The sequence below is a fragment of the Grus americana genome, chromosome 6 (genome assembly GCF_028858705.1).
Source record: "Grus americana isolate bGruAme1 chromosome 6, bGruAme1.mat, whole genome shotgun sequence".
In the NCBI taxonomy this organism is placed as follows: Eukaryota; Metazoa; Chordata; class Aves; order Gruiformes; family Gruidae; genus Grus; species Grus americana.
In genome coordinates, this window is record NC_072857.1 from 12238200 (window position 1) to 12257652 (window position 19453).

Genomic DNA, 19453 nt, shown 5'->3' on the forward strand with positions numbered 1-19453 from the left:
CTCTGTGAAGTTCCCATAAGATTTGATGAGCTGCCTCCCACTTGGAATCTCCTCCTTACTTCTCTCCCACAACAAGGAGTCTTTGAGGCTCACAGAACCTTTAGTTCTCAAGGGACTAGAGAACTTAGTGGCCCCAGCAATGTCTCAAAATGGACCAAGACCTCTTTGAGTTTCAGCTGAGCAGCTTGCTGTTGTCCATATCAAATTTCAGGTGTGGTGATAGACAATCTTTACTTCAATGGACTGAAAATATGAAGAGTGAAGGCTCTTAAGTATATCCTTAAAATCTTTCAAATTTATGGAATTGTGTACAGTATTGTATGTATAAGTTACCTGTTATTTTCTTTTTTTAATTTCAGGTCCAGATAAGACTGACACATACACTCAGCCACCATGGTATGTTTTTACTGGAGTACTTTCTCAGTATATTTAATTGCAGTGCACTAATTTTGACATTTTGAGCTATAATTATACATGGTCTCAATTTATTAAAGCATGAAGTAGTGTTACATCATGGTCATTCCAGGATCTCACGTAATTGCTCTCTATTGCTCTCTAAAGCAGTGTATGCAAGGTTAGTGTCTGACTCACAAAGCATGTTAGAACCTGAGCAGTGGATTTGTATCCAGAAGCTCCTCAGTTGAGACAGTGTCTGAGCACTGATCACATTTTATGAAGCTTTTCACTTCTTTCATCCATGTTCTTAATCTGTGTGAGGGAAACTAAAGGCTAATTATTTCAACTTCTTGCTAAGAGCTTGCACATTTATATCACTGCTGGTAAGAATTAGTTATTATACAGTGTAATATATCTGTAAACTTATCATTTTCCTTCAGCATGCCATCAAAATCATCAACACTTGCTGTTAAAGCTGTTGAAAATTCAGAATTCAAGCAGGCAACTAGCAATGGGATTGCTAAAGAGCTGAAATCCAGCAGCACTGAACTCATGGTTGAAACCAAAGACAGGGTGTCAGCAAAGGAAGAGACTTTTTGCATCGCCAAAGACAGTAAGCAGGGACAGCACCAAGAAGCCAATGCAGCGTCTCCTCAAGAACTTAAAGAAGGAACAAAGGGATCTCAGGTCTTGCAGAAAACTTCAAGCACCATCACACTACAAGCTGTCAAACTGCCACCAGAACCAAAGGCAGATCCCCAGGCCACTTCCATCAGACAGGGTGATGACAGGAAAAGGGCTGTGCAGCCCCTGATGTCAGCTCAAGAAACCCCATCTCTGGCAGGGCAAGTAAGTCCAAGGAGTAGAGAAGCAGAAAACAGAGCTGGAGCCCGGAAGGCTGTAATGGAGAAGAGGGAGCCTCTGGGAATTCCCCCTCAGTTTGAGAGCCGTCCACAGAGCCTCGAAGCATCGGAAGGCCAGGAGATTAAATTCAAGAGCAAAGGTAAAGGGAGGAGTTATCAGTGCCCTGGGATTAGTCAGGTTCCCCTTCTGTATGTGAAAGTGGGGAAACAATTCCTTCTTCACTGCAAGTTGTCCTCCTCCTAAAGCATTTTGCAAATAGATGCAGAATCTCATGCTGTTTCCACAATACTCTCCTCGATGAAATTTTCAAATCATTCTATACCGTACTGTCCATCCCTTCTCTCATCTGGGGTTTCCCCAGATGTAATCAATGCTGCTCTTTCCAGGAAATAATTTTAGGGCCTTTTAAATGAGAGTGCAAGAGAGAAAATGGATAGTACACTTTCCAGAACTGTAATCAGTTATATTGCCCTTGAACAAAAAAAAAAAAAAAAAAAAAAAAAAATCAGATAAGAAACTGCAATCAGCCTTGTGGCATCTACTTTTACCCCTCATGTTTGGTTAACCTAGTGCTGATTTGAGTGATTCCTGACAGCTGAAATGATAAAAGTTAGAATTAAAAGGGAGATTTAGAGTTTGCTCTGCAGAATTTGACCGTGTGTTAACCTCTCAAAAGAGTAATGAGAGCTGTATTTTGTGGAATCCAGGGAGTAAATTTGAAACTCTTCTTTTTCTTTTTTATTACAATTTTAGTAGAAAATAATGTTGAAGCATTTTTCTGCTATTTTTTAAAAATAACATTTGTACTTTGAAGTGTTCCCACAAGTGAGGGAGAAATTGTTTTTTGTGTCTCTGGAGAAAAAAAAATCACAACAAAACCATGGTAATTGATTTCATTTCTTGATATTTCTTGCCCCATGAGGAAATAATACAATTTATATCACAAGCCCAGAGAGTAAGGAGGGGAGAAAATATTCCAAAGATCCTTGCACCTTTTGAATAGTTTATTTTTCACGTATATTAGTACTAAGAACATGGCTTGCTTTCCATCAGAGTATCTCAAAAACTTTGCAAGGTTTAACTAATTATGATCCTGTTTGGTAGTGAAATGTAGTCCCTATTGTACAGCAACCAAGGAGATCATTCAGTTCTTATCGAATCCAGTGAATGTCTTTTCATATCTGTAGGGAAGTCACAATAGAATGTCCCTAGCACATTTTAATACCTAATCCAAGAAACTGTCTTCCCCAAGAATCCTCTCTGCAAAGGGTGACCAGGGTTCCTTTCACAGGCACCTCTGCTTCCTGGTTGCAATGGACAATGGAGAAGCTCTTACATCCTTAAGAAGGCTTCTACCTGCCAGGCTGTCAGCTCAGCATGCTTCTGGGTCTGTACGGTTACTACAAAGCATCCAGGTTCTTTGACGCTGCAGGGCTTGATTTTTTTAATATTTTTTTTTTCTTGCTATAATGAAATGGGTAGAATTGGTAAGGAATATCAGCAGGGTGGAAGCCCCAGAGCGCCCCGTTTGCTGAAAATAAGTGAAGGATGGAGTGGGTGACCTTTTCTGGCATTCTTTCCTAACCTCTCCTGTTTGCTCATCATAGCAACTGCCCCATGAAGCTCAGACCTCTCTCAGCACTACTAGCAGCCAAATCTGGTTTTCTAGAGCTCTGACACAGGCAGAGCAGGCAGTGAAGCCACAGCTGGTTTGCTTCTACTCCCTGAAAGTTTACTGTGCTAGGAAGCTGCTTGTTTTGCCTACACCTGAACCCTAGTCTGGAAAAATCACAGATGGTTGAGGTTGGAAGGGACCTCTGGTTCAACACCCCTGCTCATGCAGGGTCACCTAAAGCAGGTTATCCAGGACTATGTCGAGGTGGCTTTTGAATATCTCAAGGGAGGGAGACTCCACAACCTCTCCGGCCAACCTGCGCCAGTGCTTAGTCACCCTCACAGCAAAAAAGTGTTTATGTTCAGATAGAACCTCCTGCATTTCAGTTTATGTTCGTTGCCTTTGGTCTTGTCATTCACTGAACACCACTGAAAAGAGGCTCTATCTTCTTTACACCCTCCCTTTCCGATATTTACATACATTGATGAGATCCCCCTCAAGACTCCAGGCTGAACAGTCCCAGAATAAACAACCTTGGTGGTAGGTACCGTGGATTGCAAAGTACTGCTAGGTGCTCAGAGAAACCAATTTAGTAGGATAGGAAGGGATTGGGGAGAAATTTCTTTCTTTCTCCTCTAATAGTTCATCACATCCATTTTATATGTGACTTCTAGAGGAACAATTTTCAGATAGAAGTGCTTGGGGTTTTTCAAGTTACCAAATACTTGTTATTTTAAAAGATGGACTGGCCAAAAGGGTTTGGAAGATCAGAAATAACAAACTGTCTTTTTGAAGATAATTTTATATATTACTTGCTCATTAAGGTTTATATAATTATGTATATGTAAATTATACCTAATTTACACTAAAGCAAATAATGGAATGACACTAAGGGGAATACCTGTTTATAAAAATTCAAATACCCGATTGTCTAGTTTCAGGGAAACCAAAACCAGACGTGGAGTGGTTCAAAGAGGGTGAACCTATTAAAGCCAGAGAAGATGTCCAAATGTATGAAGAAGATGGCATTCATTGCCTATGGTTAAAGAAAGCCTGCTTGGGGGACAGTGGATCTTATAGCTGTTCAGCTTTCAACCCCAAAGGCCAGACTTCCACCAGCTGGTTGTTAACTGTCAGAAGTAAGTAAGCTCTTGTGAGCCCATCTGCACTTTGAAGACTGTGGCTGGGCTTTTCTAAGCTGTCAAAGAGTGGTGCCTACAAAATTTTTATTAGGACTTCTCAATGCAGGTTAATTCTGATCCCTAACTCTGACTAATGTGGTTTGGGATAGCTGGCAAGCCACTTTCTGCATCAGTTTCCCTTCTGATTTTGTTGTTGGTATAGCTAAAACCATCTGGTTGAATATTTTATACACAGAGAGGACTGTTCTCTCATGGGGCTGCCTTTACTGCTTGTATTTAATACAGGTTGCCGAAGATTTTATTGTTCTGCATTCAGATCTTTAGGAGTTGCTTAGCATTTCTATAGGACACTGCATATCTGAAATGTTTTGCAAGCACAAACTGATCCTGTGCAGTAAAGTGAATAAGAAGTGAAGGAATGAGAACTGCATTCTGCTAAATTCAAGTACACCTCCCAGTGGCAAAGTATTTTGAGCTTGAAGGCACTGTCTTACTGGTCTGGTTGAAAGATTTGTTGGTGTCTTAGCAAATCCTGTCCTCAGTTCTAATCTTTTCACCTGGTTTTAGGTTTTGTCCTGGAGCTATGATCATGTTTATGCTACATTTCTCTATTTGCTGTGCCTGAGGTTAAACCAGGATACCCAAGATACTTTCTGTCTCTTGAGAGACCTGTAATCTGCATCCTTAAGTCACACTGTTTCACTGCCAGCCAGGGGAAATTTGGGAGAGGGACTGGGAGAAGACAGACAAGAGGAGAGAAGAATTATCCTTCCTGTTCTTTGCACTGAGCTCTCTGGTAATATGTTGCATACACGTCTAGTGATTGGCTGCAAATGGTGGATTCTGGCATAGAAAACCACCATCTTTACAGAAGAACCCCTTCTTTATACCAGTCTGTTGTTCAAAATTATTTCTATTTCCCAATAAAACATTTCACCATGGTTTTGATTCTTTTTTTTTTCTGCTTGTTTGCATGGGATGAATCTGTTAGCCCAGCCATGTCACCTAAGCATAACTAGAAAAAGTCGCGAAGTGGTAAAGATAATTTTGTCAATTTGGGTTAAAGGAACTTTTTTCATTTTGGTTTTAAAGGGCCTAAAGTTCAAGAGGTTGCTCCATGCTTTTCCAGTGTCTTGAAAGGATGCACTGTGAGTGAAGGGCAAGACTTTGTGCTGCAGTGCTGTGTAGGAGGCTTACCTGTGCCTCAGATCACATGGCTTCTCAATGGTAAGGAATCCCTTGGTCTGCAATACATGCATGCATGCGCTTACATCCACAGTCTCCAATGCCACTCTCATCAGTACATAGCAAGACTGTGAATACTGCACAAAGTGTACTAAATCACCATAATATAATCCACTAGAATATTTGAAGAAAATCATTTTATATGCACATAATTTGCACAAAGGGTGGTTTTCTTGAGCAGTTTTCAGTCTTACTGCAGTTTTTCAGTATGTCCAGGAGGGGACTCCTCTGACAAGATTGTAAGCAGATGGGTTTCCTGGGTTTTGTTAAACACAGCTTTTCACCACACTGCAACAAAGTCTGTGTTGCTATTGTATGCTGAATCCTGTGCTACCCTCGCTTCTTTGGCACTATCCGCTGCTCTGAAAGTAATGGGTTGGTGTCATGATCCTGCAGGGATTATAGGTTCTAAGCAAAATAAGAGCAGTAGATCACTCTTTATGGTAGGAAGGAAACCCATGCCCAATTGCACCCTTCCATCAGCTGGGCAGGTCATAATTGGTATTAGCAGCTACATCCCCAAGATCTTAAAATCACAGCTTTTCTGGTTGCTTCTCTACTAGAAATATGTTCCTCGAGATTATAATGCTTGCCCAAAGCTAACTAAAAAAAAAAAAAGGATAAGTAAAATATTTTTTACTTTTATCAGACTGTATAATCTTCTATCCTGCCCTGATTGTACATGAAAGTTTGCTTAACAGTCCCCTCTTAATATCGGAGTTGGTCCCACACACCTGCATTTTTCTTAGATTTGAAATTATTTCAAAGATCCAGGGACCACACACTTTGGCTAAGGGCTGTTTCCATTTAGAGCCATATCTATTAAACACTAGACAGATTTATTCAGCTTAACCCCTGAACACCTCTGTTACTTCTGAAGTGCAATTGATTTTTTGCAGACTCTCCGAGGCTATCTATCTTTGTGTGTGCGTGCGTGTGATTTAAAAACAAAGAATAGCATACTTTGCCATAAAGATGTTTCCTTCAGGATTGTTTTAAAATTAATTATTTGCACATGTTTTTCTTTAGCTATTCAGAGTAAATGAGATAACTCAAAAACATGGCAGGGCAAATGAACCATGACCTCGAGATTGGTATGTTCCCACAGCCTGGTCTGTTCCCCTTCGCAGTAGCTCCATGTCTAGAATAGAAAAGCCACTGCTTTATTTACAACACGAAACATGTGAGTAAAAGCTCTGACACTCTTCCATTGGAAATAATTTGTTTCTCTGTATGAAGGGTATTCTGCAGTTCCTCCTTTGCAGACATGAGTAGAATCACTGTTTTGCTATGCAAGAATTGCGTCTTACAGCACAGAAGGAGCAACTCCGGACCACAGGGTCAGTCAGTTCATCTTCATGTGCCAAGGGAACCCCTTGCTCATAAAGGGTTCCCTTAGTCATTGAATGATGTAGTTATACCCAGTTGTCTTCCACATACAGAGCATCTTCCTGTCTCAAATGATTTTCTGTGTTACAGTTCATCAGGCATAAATATAGCATCTCCATTGATATAACCATGTTCTGCTTTGCTAACCAGAAAACTGTTGTCTCCTGAAAAATACAGCCTGGAGATCAATAAGCAACAAGTTTCTGTAGGCCTTCAGGATGCACTGTGCCCCCCTGCCTTTTTTTAGGATGTTTGTTCTGCATTGACCTTTCTTGCTAGTCTCGGATGAGTCTGCCTCTGTTCAGGTATAACCATGTTAATATTGCATCCAAGCTTCTAACTGCAATTGGATCAATATCACTAGGAGGCAAAAGCAGGTGGGTTGGTTTTGATTTTTTTTCCAGATAGCTGGATTTCAAACCATTAGGGTTCTGTAAGTGAAAGCCAGTCCATTAACTCTGCTCTTAAATCAAAAGGCAGTGATGAGTCTGAGTAATGGAAGCACAAGAAACTATCATAATAATAAAAATTAGGGACATCATATATTATTCTAAAGACATAAGCACACTACTTTCATTCCAGAAAGCTAAAACATACCACTATAATTTAATGCTTTTTTGTCTTGCATCTGATTGTGATACATAACCGTTTATATATCATTTTGATACAAACTTGAATGGATTATAAACAGTAGTTTAATGCTGATAATTCCGTGTACATTCCTAGGGTCGTTATTTTACCTAAGGATCAAATTGGCTATTGTTGATATCCATTTGAATGCAAACATTTCCTTCCTGTCTACCAGCTAGCTAGATACTACAAACGTCTCATATTTATATCCTTTACCAAATAAAGGAGAAAGTTGTGTTTCTGGTCCTGAAATATTACTCCAAGCAGATATAACAATGCTTTTGATGATGGCATAATGTGCCAGCAGAAAGGTATTTTTTGTTATGGTTCCTGCCAAGCTATCATGGAGATTTTGACTGTTCTGCCTCTGGAGAAGGCAACATTTCACTACTGGGAGAGTTGTTTTTATTAGATCAAAATATAGGTACAATGGACATAACTTAGAATCTTGCTGCAAGTTATTCCTCAGGGCTGATATACCTGTGTTTGTTTTCTGGGGTCTGACAAAAAGGCTATTCTGTAAGTGAATTCACTATTCTGTGAATAGTGCTAAAAATAGTCACAGTTTTGTTGGGAGCTGGAGTGAAAAAGAGGATGCCCTGACAAAATTTGAGGACATGTTGAAGGAGACCACATCTTCTTTTGCCACATAGAACACTGACCCTATTCATTTGCTTATTTACAACAGAAATAAAAGGGCATTGTTCGGTTTTTGATGATGCAGCTTTTATCCTGAGTGTATTTCTGATGTGGTTATCATCATAGCATCATTAGGCACCATTAATAGTTTCAATGTCAGAATCCCAGATAGGATCCCTGTCAGGTTTGATATTCTACAGTCAGATCAGGAAGGCAGTCCAGTGCCCCGTGTCCTGTTACAGAAAGCTTTGTCTGCTTGGGCTTCAGCTCTGCATGTACATATTTGAATTTAATGTTATTCCCGCATGCAAAAAATATGTGATGGAACCTAATAGTTACAACAGTCTGTGTGTAACTGAGTGAAAGGGAGGACAAAGGAACCAGTCATAAGAATATGTGACCTGTGAAGAAGGTGGAGAGAGTTTATTCTAAAATTGGAATCTTCTGGGTAGTTGATGAAATGTTCACCTCAGTTTTTCATGTGGTAGAAAATTTGCTAACTTAACAAACAGATGACTTATAAGACAAGTAAAGGAACAAGATCATCTACCACATTTTATAATATACCTAAGTATTGGATCAAGCTGATTTTGGCACATGTATGTATGTCAGAATGAAACTTCATATGCAGATAGATAATGACTGCCTTCTGAGTTTGCTAGTGTTGAAAATCAGAGATGAGAGAAAAATCTGTCCCATCATTTAATTTACCCTGCTCAAAATGTGGACCTGGTTCTTAGAAACCCCAGAGGTTTTGTCCTAATCTTTTAAAATTATTTTAGCGATGAAATAAATTTTGATCTCTCCTTGTGACTATGATTTCCCAAGTGACAGATGTCTTTGATTCAGTCCTGCAGTTTCTCTGCAGTTTCATCCCCTTCTCTTAGATGACCCTAATTTCCTTTTTCAGCATGGTGTTTATGCACAGATATCAGGCCCTCTTAAGTATTGCATACACTGGGAAAGCAACCAATGATGAGTCAGTAGTGGAAACTATTTAATATTGGGAAAACAGATTGCAGAAGCATTTCACAAAGTAAGGCTGAGATTGATGAGAGTTCCTGAAACAATAGCAAGGCAACTTTAACCAGTCTACACTAACATTTAGGCATCTTCCAAACCAATTCAAGGAACTAGTTTCTTAAAATGAACTTCTTTAATAGTCAAATCACCACAGATCAGAGTGTATCTGTCTATTACCACACTACACATACTGAAGTGTAGATGGACTGCATGTGTAAAGCAGCTTCTTGGCTCCTTCATAGATTTTGCTGTCTCTCTCTTGGAATGTCTTCCACTACAAAGTACTTGATGGAGGACTTCAAGTGCTTCTCCATGCCCAGCACGTTTTGCACATCTAGCCAATAACCCTAATATCTAGTTTCAGGCACAGTACAAGATGGAGGCAATATCTGAAGCAAACAAACTTCATATTTCTTTTCTTATCCACCTGAAAGAGAATCTATTCAAAATACAAAGATAAACCTTTCTCCTCTTACTGCTACTCAAGGGAACCTAATGGTGAGATTTGTCTGACAACCATATTCTGCTTTGTGCTTGAGATGCTGCTGTTTGTAGTCACTAGAGACAAGTGGCTGTGCACCAGAAAATGGGATTTGGTACTGCACTTTAGTATACCATCTGGTGTTGCACATCCAGATTTCACTGAAAACAAGAAGTGTTTTTGAAACTTGTGGCTGATGTATTAAGATGATTCTTTTCCTTTCTGTTGGCAGACCAACCAATTCAGTATGCCCATTCCACTTTTGAAGATGGAGTTGCAAAATTGACTGTCCAAGATGCCCTACCAGAAGATGATGGCATTTATACCTGTCTGGCTGAAAACAACGCAGGACAGGCATCTTGCAGTGCTCAGGTCACAGTCAAAGGTGAATATCTCAGCCTGCTGTAATTACTGCAATGATATCAGCTATAATCTTAAAAAAAAAATCTTTGTTCCTTAACAGAGGCATTGTAAGTGGATTTCATGTTTTTTCTAAGCTGTTGTCAGCTGGGTACCTTTTCCCCCTCTTGACGGTGTGTGCAACTTAAGTGCTTAGGCACTGTGAAATGTAGAATAATATGCATGTTTCAGAAAAAGGTATTAATGCTCTGACCTTACCAAGAAGGTCTTAGTGTGGTACAGAGCAGTGAGGCTGTTTTGGAAGTGGTGTACCAGGGCAGGAAAGGACTGTTGCTGCTGAAAGAAAAATGAGTGCAGTATCACCAGCATCAGCCATCAGGCAGAGAGTGTTACGGTGAGCAGGCAGATGCTGCTGCATCCTCTTGAAAAGCAGCGCGCAGACACCAGTGCCAGGGACTGCAATTATGACGGCAAATACAAGTGTTCTTGTTCTGCTACCAGGATTTATGAGAGATAATTCTGAAGAAGTATATATTGTGAGCAGTATATCTCTAAATAAGCAGAATTCTGGTAGTAAAAGTACCAGAAGAAGGTTGTAGAAAGCAATTGAGATGATCTGTTGTCTCTGAAACCTGAGAGCACCTCTTTGCAAATATCAATAATTAGATACCTTCAATGCTGATTTGACACAGCTGATTTGTCCATGAGTGCCATAATTCTGCACTAGGATCTGAACAAATACAGTCTAAGAAACCAGAGATCACAATGAAGATAAGACATGACAGAATCCCATGGATAAATTGAACAGTGAGGTAGTATCAATCAGCATTACAGTCTTTATTCTTATAATCTCACCTGCATCAGTTTATGCAGCAGTTCTATTTTATGTCTGCAGATGATGAGTCCCATCCCTCTACAATCCCCCTCCTTCACATTCCCCCTGCCTCTGCCATCAACCCTGTGTTTGGTATTTGTCATCTGCAAATGATTTCTTCCCCAAGTTACAATGGTTTGGCACTGCCTGTCCAACAGACTGCTGAGCGACAGCTGCCAAGGGAACTATTCCATTTGTCTAGGACCAAATAATACCTGCCCCAAATTTGTACATGCAGCTTGGTGGGAAACGTACCCTGATCCCCAGGATCCCAAGACTTGTCTTGGTTTGCCAATGTTCTGTGGTGCTTGTCTACAGCACTTCAGTCTTATGCATGCCCCTATTCTGTCTGTACGAATCCACTTAAAACCCTAGACAAGCTTAAAATGAAAACAAAGTAATTCCGGTAAACCTATGAGTTAATTTCTTGATTATCGAAATGGAAATGCAGTCATACCCTCCCTGCCCTCCCCCCTGAAAAAAGGCACAAAATAGGAAAACATTGATTTAAAATAAGCCTGAAACTAATCTGTTCTCAAAGCTGTCATTTATAATTTATCTGAAGCATTTCATCTGCATTAGCTAAAGGCAAATCAAGAGTGCTCCACCTCAGAGAAGCTGTCTTTGACATGGGACCTGCTGATTCTTCACTGGGACACAGAAACCAAAAAGACAGACCTTCTTTTGCTGACCACTTCTGTGTTATTTTAGGTTTGGCATACAGTGCTAACATGGGAGCAACAGTGACCTAGCACTTCCCTAGGGCTGAGCTATTTCAGGCTACGTAGCTGCTGTTGCACTGAGTTGGATTCCTCCTGTGCTTTAACTAGTCTGGGGCTAGAAAGCTGCATTGACGCTATTATGAGGAGTTCCTCTGTTTTGCATCCCATTCTATTTTCTGGGAGTCATGGAGTGTGTGGGGAAGAATAAGAGCAGAATTAGGAACATGTGCGACAGGCTGTAAAGCCACGTGTTCAACATTTTTACAGCTTTAGCTGTCCCCTCCACGTCCTCCCTAAAACTCATTATATCCCTGTTGCCATGAGGATTACAGTAACTTTCCCCAAGACTCAGATCAATGTGGATTTGCCTGCCAAAAATAGTACCAAATTTAAAATCATGATTTCCAAATCTCTTATCTGTTCATATATTTTTTCCATCAGACCCTCTAGTAAATGCTTATTGGCATTAGAATTCTCTGAGATTCTGAATGCTGCTGCTAAGGCTCCTCTGAATTTCTCAGCTTTTTGCAGTTAGATTACAGCAGGAAATTGGTGTATGTGCAGGAGAGAAAACTTAAAAAATCCTCTCCTGACCAGACATTGATTTTTGGAATAAAGTCTGTAAAAACTATTTCTAAATTGTAACCCATCTCTCTCAAGTTCCTTTTTGTCTCCAGGACGATTTAAGGTTTTCGGGTTTCATGCAGTGCTGAGTTTGTTCATTCACTGCTAGAAAAATATTTTCCTTTTGTATGTGAAAAGTAATTTGTATTTAATCTAAGAAGGAATGGATATTCTTGGCATATCATCGGTATCATAGTAGTGTCAGAATTCAGCTTTTCCTTAGCTTGCTACTGTGGTCCTTGGACACATCTCTGAGTCTGTCTGGGTCTCCATTTCACTTCAGATTGCCATTTTTGGCTTTGCTATTCTAATGCAGCCAGGGTTTCATGGAAGGGGTATGTGCTGTGATCGCTGGGGAAACTTTACCTGGAGTGACTTGTCTGCCTTAATAGTAAAACTAAATTTTATCTTTCAAAGTCAAAATGCTCCACCTTCTAAATTAATTTAAGCTCCCAGATAACTCAGAAAAGTCCTGTACTGGCAGCAAGGCTAGTCAGTGACAAACTGTCCAATTATAGTACAAGATGATACTTAAACCTGCTAGTAGGTTACAGGTGTTATCTGACCACATATTATGTTTTCTGATCATTTTTTGTGCATTCTTTGTCCTTCAGAAGATCTGTTGCTTCGTTTTTGTCAAAGGGAATTTGGGGATTATTGTAGGAAACAACATTTTAAAGGCCCCATAAAGGGTTACTGCTCCAAGTCCTGTTAAACACAGCGGGGGGGGGGGGGGGGAAGGAGGTTTCCAGTACTTTCAGCATGCTTTGCATTGGGTGCTGGCTAACTAGCTAGGCTGATTGTGGCATAGCATTCCTTCTAAGTCATCAATCTCAGATTCACTTTGGGTTGTCTTTTGCTTCCTTATTATTAAGCAGGATAAATTCTGCCTAGCACTGAGCAACCTCAGTCCTTCCTTGGTTTTGTATGAAAAACACTGAAGGTACTTAGCTGTTTGTAGGAGGCTTTTGGCACTGTGTTGAAAAAGTCCCACACTTCATATGGATGGGGCATAAGAAATTCAATGGTTTTTAAAAAATCACACTGATCAGTCTTCTGCTTATTTAAGACAAGAAAACATCTTCAGATCACTTAAGTAAGTGATCTGAAGGCTGAGTAAATTGGGATAGATCCATGAGGTAGTCTGGAGAAACTAAGTTAATCAAGGTGAAGCTAATTTTGGCCTTGTAAAAGACTAAGCAGACTAAACTGAATCCTGACAGCCGTCTTGCCTGTCACAGCGGTTCCTTACAGTTGAAATACAGGTAGACATGAACTACAGAGAATGAGCAGCACTTCTTTGAAAAAACAGCCTGACGAATGTCTTCACCATGAGAAATTTTTCCAACTGAGCTCTCTAGTGAGTGGGGTGCACTGGACAAAATGCTAGATTAATTAGTCTAATGCAAAAAAACCTGAAAGGTGAGAAACATGGTTCAGGTTACTCAAACATTCAATGACAGACGTTCCTGGAATGCTATCATTTGCTGCTCTGAAAATGTTAGATTTTTTTTTTTCTTTGAAACGTATGCATCATTTTCTATACACAGGAAAAACAGAACTTGGGAGCCTTTGGGGCTGATGTACAAAGTTTTTTAAAAGTTTTTAAACAATGTGTACATGACTGAGTCATTTCTGTTATTGTATGTGCAAACTAGGCAATTGGGTTGGTGTTCACATTTAATATTACAATTTTCATATTGTTTTGTGATATGAAAATAAGTATACAAACCATTTTTTAAATACACCAGGCATCCCATTTAAAAAAAAAAAACACCAACCCAGCTACTTAACAGGGATATGCAGGGTACATTCAGGTCACCTGAAAAACACTGTGATTATATACTGATGGTGGTTGTAGATACTGAGGTTGAATATTAATATTAATCCGCTTTTTATCAGGGTGGCTGAACATTTTAATCATTTTTTATGAATAGGAAACTGAGGTGAGAAGAGGTTAATTTACTTTGGATGCACCTATATAGTGAGTCAGTGTTAGTGCTTCGCTGTAGCTGTGACAATCAGAGTATATAGGCAAGACAATTAGCGGTAATAACTGGTGTAGCTGGAAGGTAAGGCTAGCTCCCAGGCATAGTAACTGTTCTTCAGTTGTGTCTGTCAGTTAACTAATCACAGACAATTAATTACAGGTCAGATCCACCTGTAGAAAAGATGTATCAGAGGGATATTTAATCACCTGACATTCACACCAACACTTGGGTGTTCTACACCGAATTACAGACTGGAGGGAGAGCAGAAATAGGGATGGGACATACAATGGGCTCAATCTGCTGTTGTGCCGAACCAAATTACTATTGTGTATAGGAAGGTTTTGTTGTTTTGCAAACATACTCTGCATATAAGAGAGGCAGTTAATTGCTTTCTCCAGCTTTCTCTAGGTATAATACCAAGCTGGAATGCTTGTTACATGAGGGCTGACTCCTAGGAGAATGTCCTTCTGTCACGCAGTTCTGCAGGAGGTGAAAAGCTATCTGACCCACTGCAGGCTCCTCAAGAGGTCCCCAGCCTCCTCCCACCAGGCAGCAACATCATCACTGATTGATTTCAAGAGGGAGGGCACAAAGCATGGGTGGTGATAACAGCTGCACAGGCTTGCAGCCAGGGTACTTTTGTGGGCTCTAATGCTCTGCAGCCACCCATTTTACTGATGCTTGTCTTCTGCACGCTGCTTTTTTTGAATAGAGGCCTAAATACTGCCTCCCTTGGTGAGCAAACACTATTCAGGAAATACTGCTGCTCCTACTCATTGGCTCTTGACCTCATTTCTGCCTCCTAGCCAGCAGTGCACTTTCCTGACTTCACATCTGTTCCCTCTTTCTCCCCCACCACTTTCTGTTCACACTTTTTTTTTTTTTGAGTGCAGCCTCCCCAGCATAGCTGTCTATGTTGGGAAGCCTGTAGCCCTTACAATCCGATTACTGTAGTCATTCATTGATCATTGGACAAGCAGATTAGAGTCACCTGAAAGCCTGTCAGAGTCCCTGCTGTAACCAGTTTATCAAAGCAGTGAAGGGAGATGCTTTCTGGAAAACCAGTTTGTTTTGTTCCTGTCACTCTTCCATCAGGTGTGAGTGGGACCATAAAATATAACCAGGTGGAAGAAAGGCTTTCAGGTAGGGGTGTTTTCTTCCAGTTATGAGAGATGCTGTCTTTAGGTTGTGGAGTTTTTTTCTTTCTATCTCAGAATGTCCTCTCTTTAACATTAATCTTTTAAAGAAGGTTATCACTGCAATAAGCAGCCTCTCTTTGAAGACTTAGTTGAGAGGCTACAGCTTTGTTTCTCTGAGATACATGTTTCTGCCTAAGGTAAATGAAGTATGATGTCTACTTACCTACAGTGATGAAATATTTGGGACAGCTTTCCAAAGCCACTATTTATTTGAAAGCACTTTGCTGTATTTCAAGCATAACAAATATAAAGGGCTATAGAAGACTTTCCAAAATATGCAAGTCTAACCTTGTTAAATGTCCAAACAACATTCCAGGCCACTGGTCTGGTGGAACCACTTGGCTACATAAGAATTGGTTTCAGAGCACTAAGTGAAAGGGTGGGGGTTTTGTTACTGTATTGAAAGGTTGGAGGTAAGCTGTCATGAGCAGGTCTAGTATTGGCCATCAAAAAAACTCTGTTCCAGTGCTTCAAAAGTGTCCCAAAGTTCTCAGTCCAGCACTCTGTATGGGTCACTCGCAGCTGTAATCCTTGTAAGATTAAGCTTACTTTTTTTAAAAATTGCCACCTTTCAGCACCTCAGGACCAAATGTGAAACACAATGCTGGCTAGAGACCAAAAATTAAGGACAACAGCAAAACATGTGTGGAAGCTTTTAATGATATAGGATTTGTGCCATCAATGTAAACAATGTTCTCTAAAGGCAGCTTCTTGATATAAACCATTTCCAGTAAAAGGGGAACCAAATTTGGATGCAAATGAGGGATGAGTGCTTGCAGAATGAGCAAAAGTTAAATGGCAGGAATTGCATTGATATTTCTTATAAATGAAAAACAAAGATGAGATGCTGACAGAAAAAAATGTTCAATTTAAAAAGAAAAGAAAGAAGAAAAGAAACCACCCTTACATCTGATGGTCTTCTCAACTGTGAAGTGATCAAATGCTGTGAACATTAAGCTATTACATACCAGAATGACAGCAAACAGATGGTTATTATAACAATCCTAGGAATGGCCCTGCACTGGCCAAGGGGTAAACTGTCCCAACTTGGATTGCCAAATTCTATAATGGTCTAGGTTTCAGCTGAAAAGTGGAAGTTGTCAAAATACATATAAAACCTGTAAACTGAATATATGCCTGAGTAATTTTGAAAGTATGGGCATGATGTTACCCCAAGGAATGTTTCCAAAAGCAGCTGATGTGGATTAGCCGACTGCAAACCATGCCATACTAGAACCACCTTATCTTTTCTGGACTTAAATGCCAAACAAGCCTTCCTTTAGAATTCTTTTCTAACACCAACTTTTACCCAGAAATACAATGTTGCTGGGATTTTTGTTTGTTTGTTTGTTTGTTTTTTCTTTATATTAGTCTAACTTCAAATATTTCCTTGCTCTCAAGCTGAGTCATATTTGAGGTCTTCCTTAAAAATATTCTTAGGAACAGTATCCTTTTATTACTCACTCCACAGCGTGAGCAGCACTATTTTAATATTACCACCGGTAACTATTCTGTTGCCAGCATGGATTTGCCAGAGGAGGGAATGGCTGAAGGAGCTGTAACTCCTTCTGTCAGTGGCATCCTCAGGGATACTTGTGCTTTATGTGACTACCTGTTCCTATTGTGCTTCCATTGAATTTCAGCTCATGCACAGCCCAGGTTTTTTCTAATGGAAGTGATATCTCTATACATCACGATACATCACAAGTTAAATTCTACCTGGGCAGCCACACAAAAAATTGAGACTGTACATGTGAAGGTGAAATTCTGCCTCACCAGTATGCACATTTTCACTGCGGAGCTAACCTGGCTTGATCTAGCATATATGAAGCACCTTTTCTGCAGTTCTCCATGTCAGACTGGTATCTAATGCTGGGGAATTTGTTAGCAGTGGGCCAGCTGAGCTGCCTTATAAATGCATTTGGTAGATACACACGCGCTCAGGCCTTCCATGGAGTTGCTGTCTGTGGCAGTGACAAAAGAGCAATTACTTGATGTAAATAACTTGCAAACGGGTTAGTCATTAATAAGGCAGACAGTTCTGAAGGCAAAAGCAAACAGCACTTCAGCTGCAAAAACTTCCAGTGAGGCTGTCACTGAGGAATTCGGTCTGCTGACTGCAAAGTGATCTGCTGCGAACTCAGTTGGCTATTTTGTATCTCTGTCCCCTGCACTCTAAATTGAGAGTTTGACTGTTTATTCTAAATCATGGTTCTTACTGATATAGTCAGCCTTTCGATATTAAGATTTCTGGGATGGCATCTCTTTCCTATGCTGTCGGTTGCAGAACAAACCGAGTAGGCAAAGCAGTGGTTAAAATGCTGATGACCTGGTGATATCCCATACAGAGGGAAAGACTCGGAAAAAAAGGAGCATACATGGAGCTGCAAGATAGGGCTGGAAGACTAGCCTGCAGTAAAATAGATAGATTTCCAGACTGGATAAAGTGGAACTCGGCCTCCTTTGTATATCCCTAAGCACCCTGATTAATATAGGCTTAGGGCATTGTCAATCTTGCGTTAACAGTTTTTCTGTGTAATGCAAGGCACAACATCCAGACTATAACTTGGCCCAGCTCTTCAGTGAAAGCATCTCCCAAGGATATTTAAATCTCGCTTCCATTTACAAAAACAGATTATAACTGCAGAAATAAATGATGGGAGGTAGATGTGTAAAGAACACTGCTAGGTCATTAAACATCTAGTTCTCATGACCTAAGTTTGCAAAATGGCATACCAACCTGAGATCTTTAATAAAGCAGAAATGTCCTTACATATCTCAAGAACACAGAGCTCATATTTTTTTATGCCAGTATAAATCAAGTTTGGAATTCTTGGAAAACTTGCAGAAAATATTTTGACCATATGAATTCAGGCCTGAGACAGAAAAATACTTCATGGGAAGAAAGACAGATGAGTGTCCTAATGTCCATTTTCTGTCTTATAAAATCTGGTGGGTTTTGAGTTGATAGCATTATTAATGTGCGATCTGGTAACAGCTGGATTTATTTACATTGAAAATATTTGGAGAGGTGAAACTCTTTTCAAGTTCTGTAACTCAGCTGGCCAGGCTGCTTTACAACTGTGGCCGTATGTATGTGTGTGAACCTGAGTCTTGCTTTGAGAGATTTTAGGGGAATCTGCTGCTTCTCTCTGAGCTTGCTCACACAGAGAGCTTTTTGAGTTAAGCATTCTCCTCAGCTCAGTTGACTTATTAGCCTCTGAGCCAAAATGATATTTAAACACCATAAATGGTAAATGTTGCTGAGACAGTCCTTTTGCACGGCTCAGACTAGGCATTATTTGGCAGTTAACCATATGATTCTGGCAAACAGATTCTTCGAGTATAATTAAATCTCTTATAAGACTAAACACTGCAAGTTGTTTGCAATGTTCTGAACATAAGGCAGCAAACTCTCTGTTATTTGCATGTCCTTGACTTGTAACCAGTTGTAACGCTGATCTTGTGCAGCTGAGTTATTGCATTGAATGTGTATATGTGCAGTTCTGTAGCTGACCCTGCTTGAGCTGGGGGCTGGATTAGACGATGTCCAGAGGCCCCTTCCAGACTCAGTTATTGTGTGATTCTGTGTAGTGCTGAGCGTGCTGAAGTCCTGATATTTCAACAGGAGATGTCAGCATTCTGCAGCTCACATTAAAAAGTCTTCACTACATCTGGCAAATTAACCAGAAAATTTACTAGAATAGATGATGTCCATAAAATGTTAACTGTTTTGGCTATGGACCAAGTAGAACCCAGGTTCAGTCTTTGGAAACCTTCTTAAAGTTTGCATCCTGATCTGGATTTTCTTCTTCACTCTAGTTTCAACAGGAAATCTGGGAATGGAAATGCCACAGTGAAGTTATTGATTTTATTTTTTTTTCCTTCTCTCCATGTGTATGGATTTATCTATAGCTTTTACCTTAGAAAGTAAATAGTTGGTTGCATACTTGCAGTTAAACCAGTACATGTGTATTGTACAATTGATTTGTAGTAGGTTAACTGTTCAGGGCAGCATGAATTTTCCACTCTTTCTTTTACATATACACCTTCAACACGATAACTCACCCTTGCTTATCAAAATAAAGATGTTTACAGTTGTGTTCAAGCACCAAGTTCTGATCCTGGTCTAGGTTTTAAAAAATTCAAGTGTGTTTTGGCTTAGGCCTACAGCTAACATTAAGACTCCTGTTGCAAATATTTCCAGTCTGCAGATATGCGGAGGTTAAGTTTGTGTAAGGACTCTTGAAATACTGGAT

The 19453-nt window shown here is 40.0% G+C and overlaps 1 protein-coding gene across 2 annotated transcripts in view; it reads left to right on the plus strand.

Moving 5' to 3' along the window:
• Nucleotides 1–19453, plus strand: part of MYLK (myosin light chain kinase) — a 209937-nt gene that overhangs the window by 97372 nt on the left and 93112 nt on the right. The window contains exons 8-12 of one of the 2 annotated variants that reach the window (XM_054830581.1): nt 360–396; nt 837–1399; nt 3811–4014; nt 5110–5244; nt 9657–9809. In XM_054830581.1, coding sequence (XP_054686556.1) covers nt 360–396; nt 837–1399; nt 3811–4014; nt 5110–5244; nt 9657–9809 — 1092 coding nt within the window. Of the gene's footprint in view, nt 1–359; nt 397–836; nt 1400–3810; nt 4015–5109; nt 5245–9656; nt 9810–14994; nt 15139–19453 lie in introns of those variants that run through there. The other variant, XM_054830582.1, reaches the window with a different exon arrangement.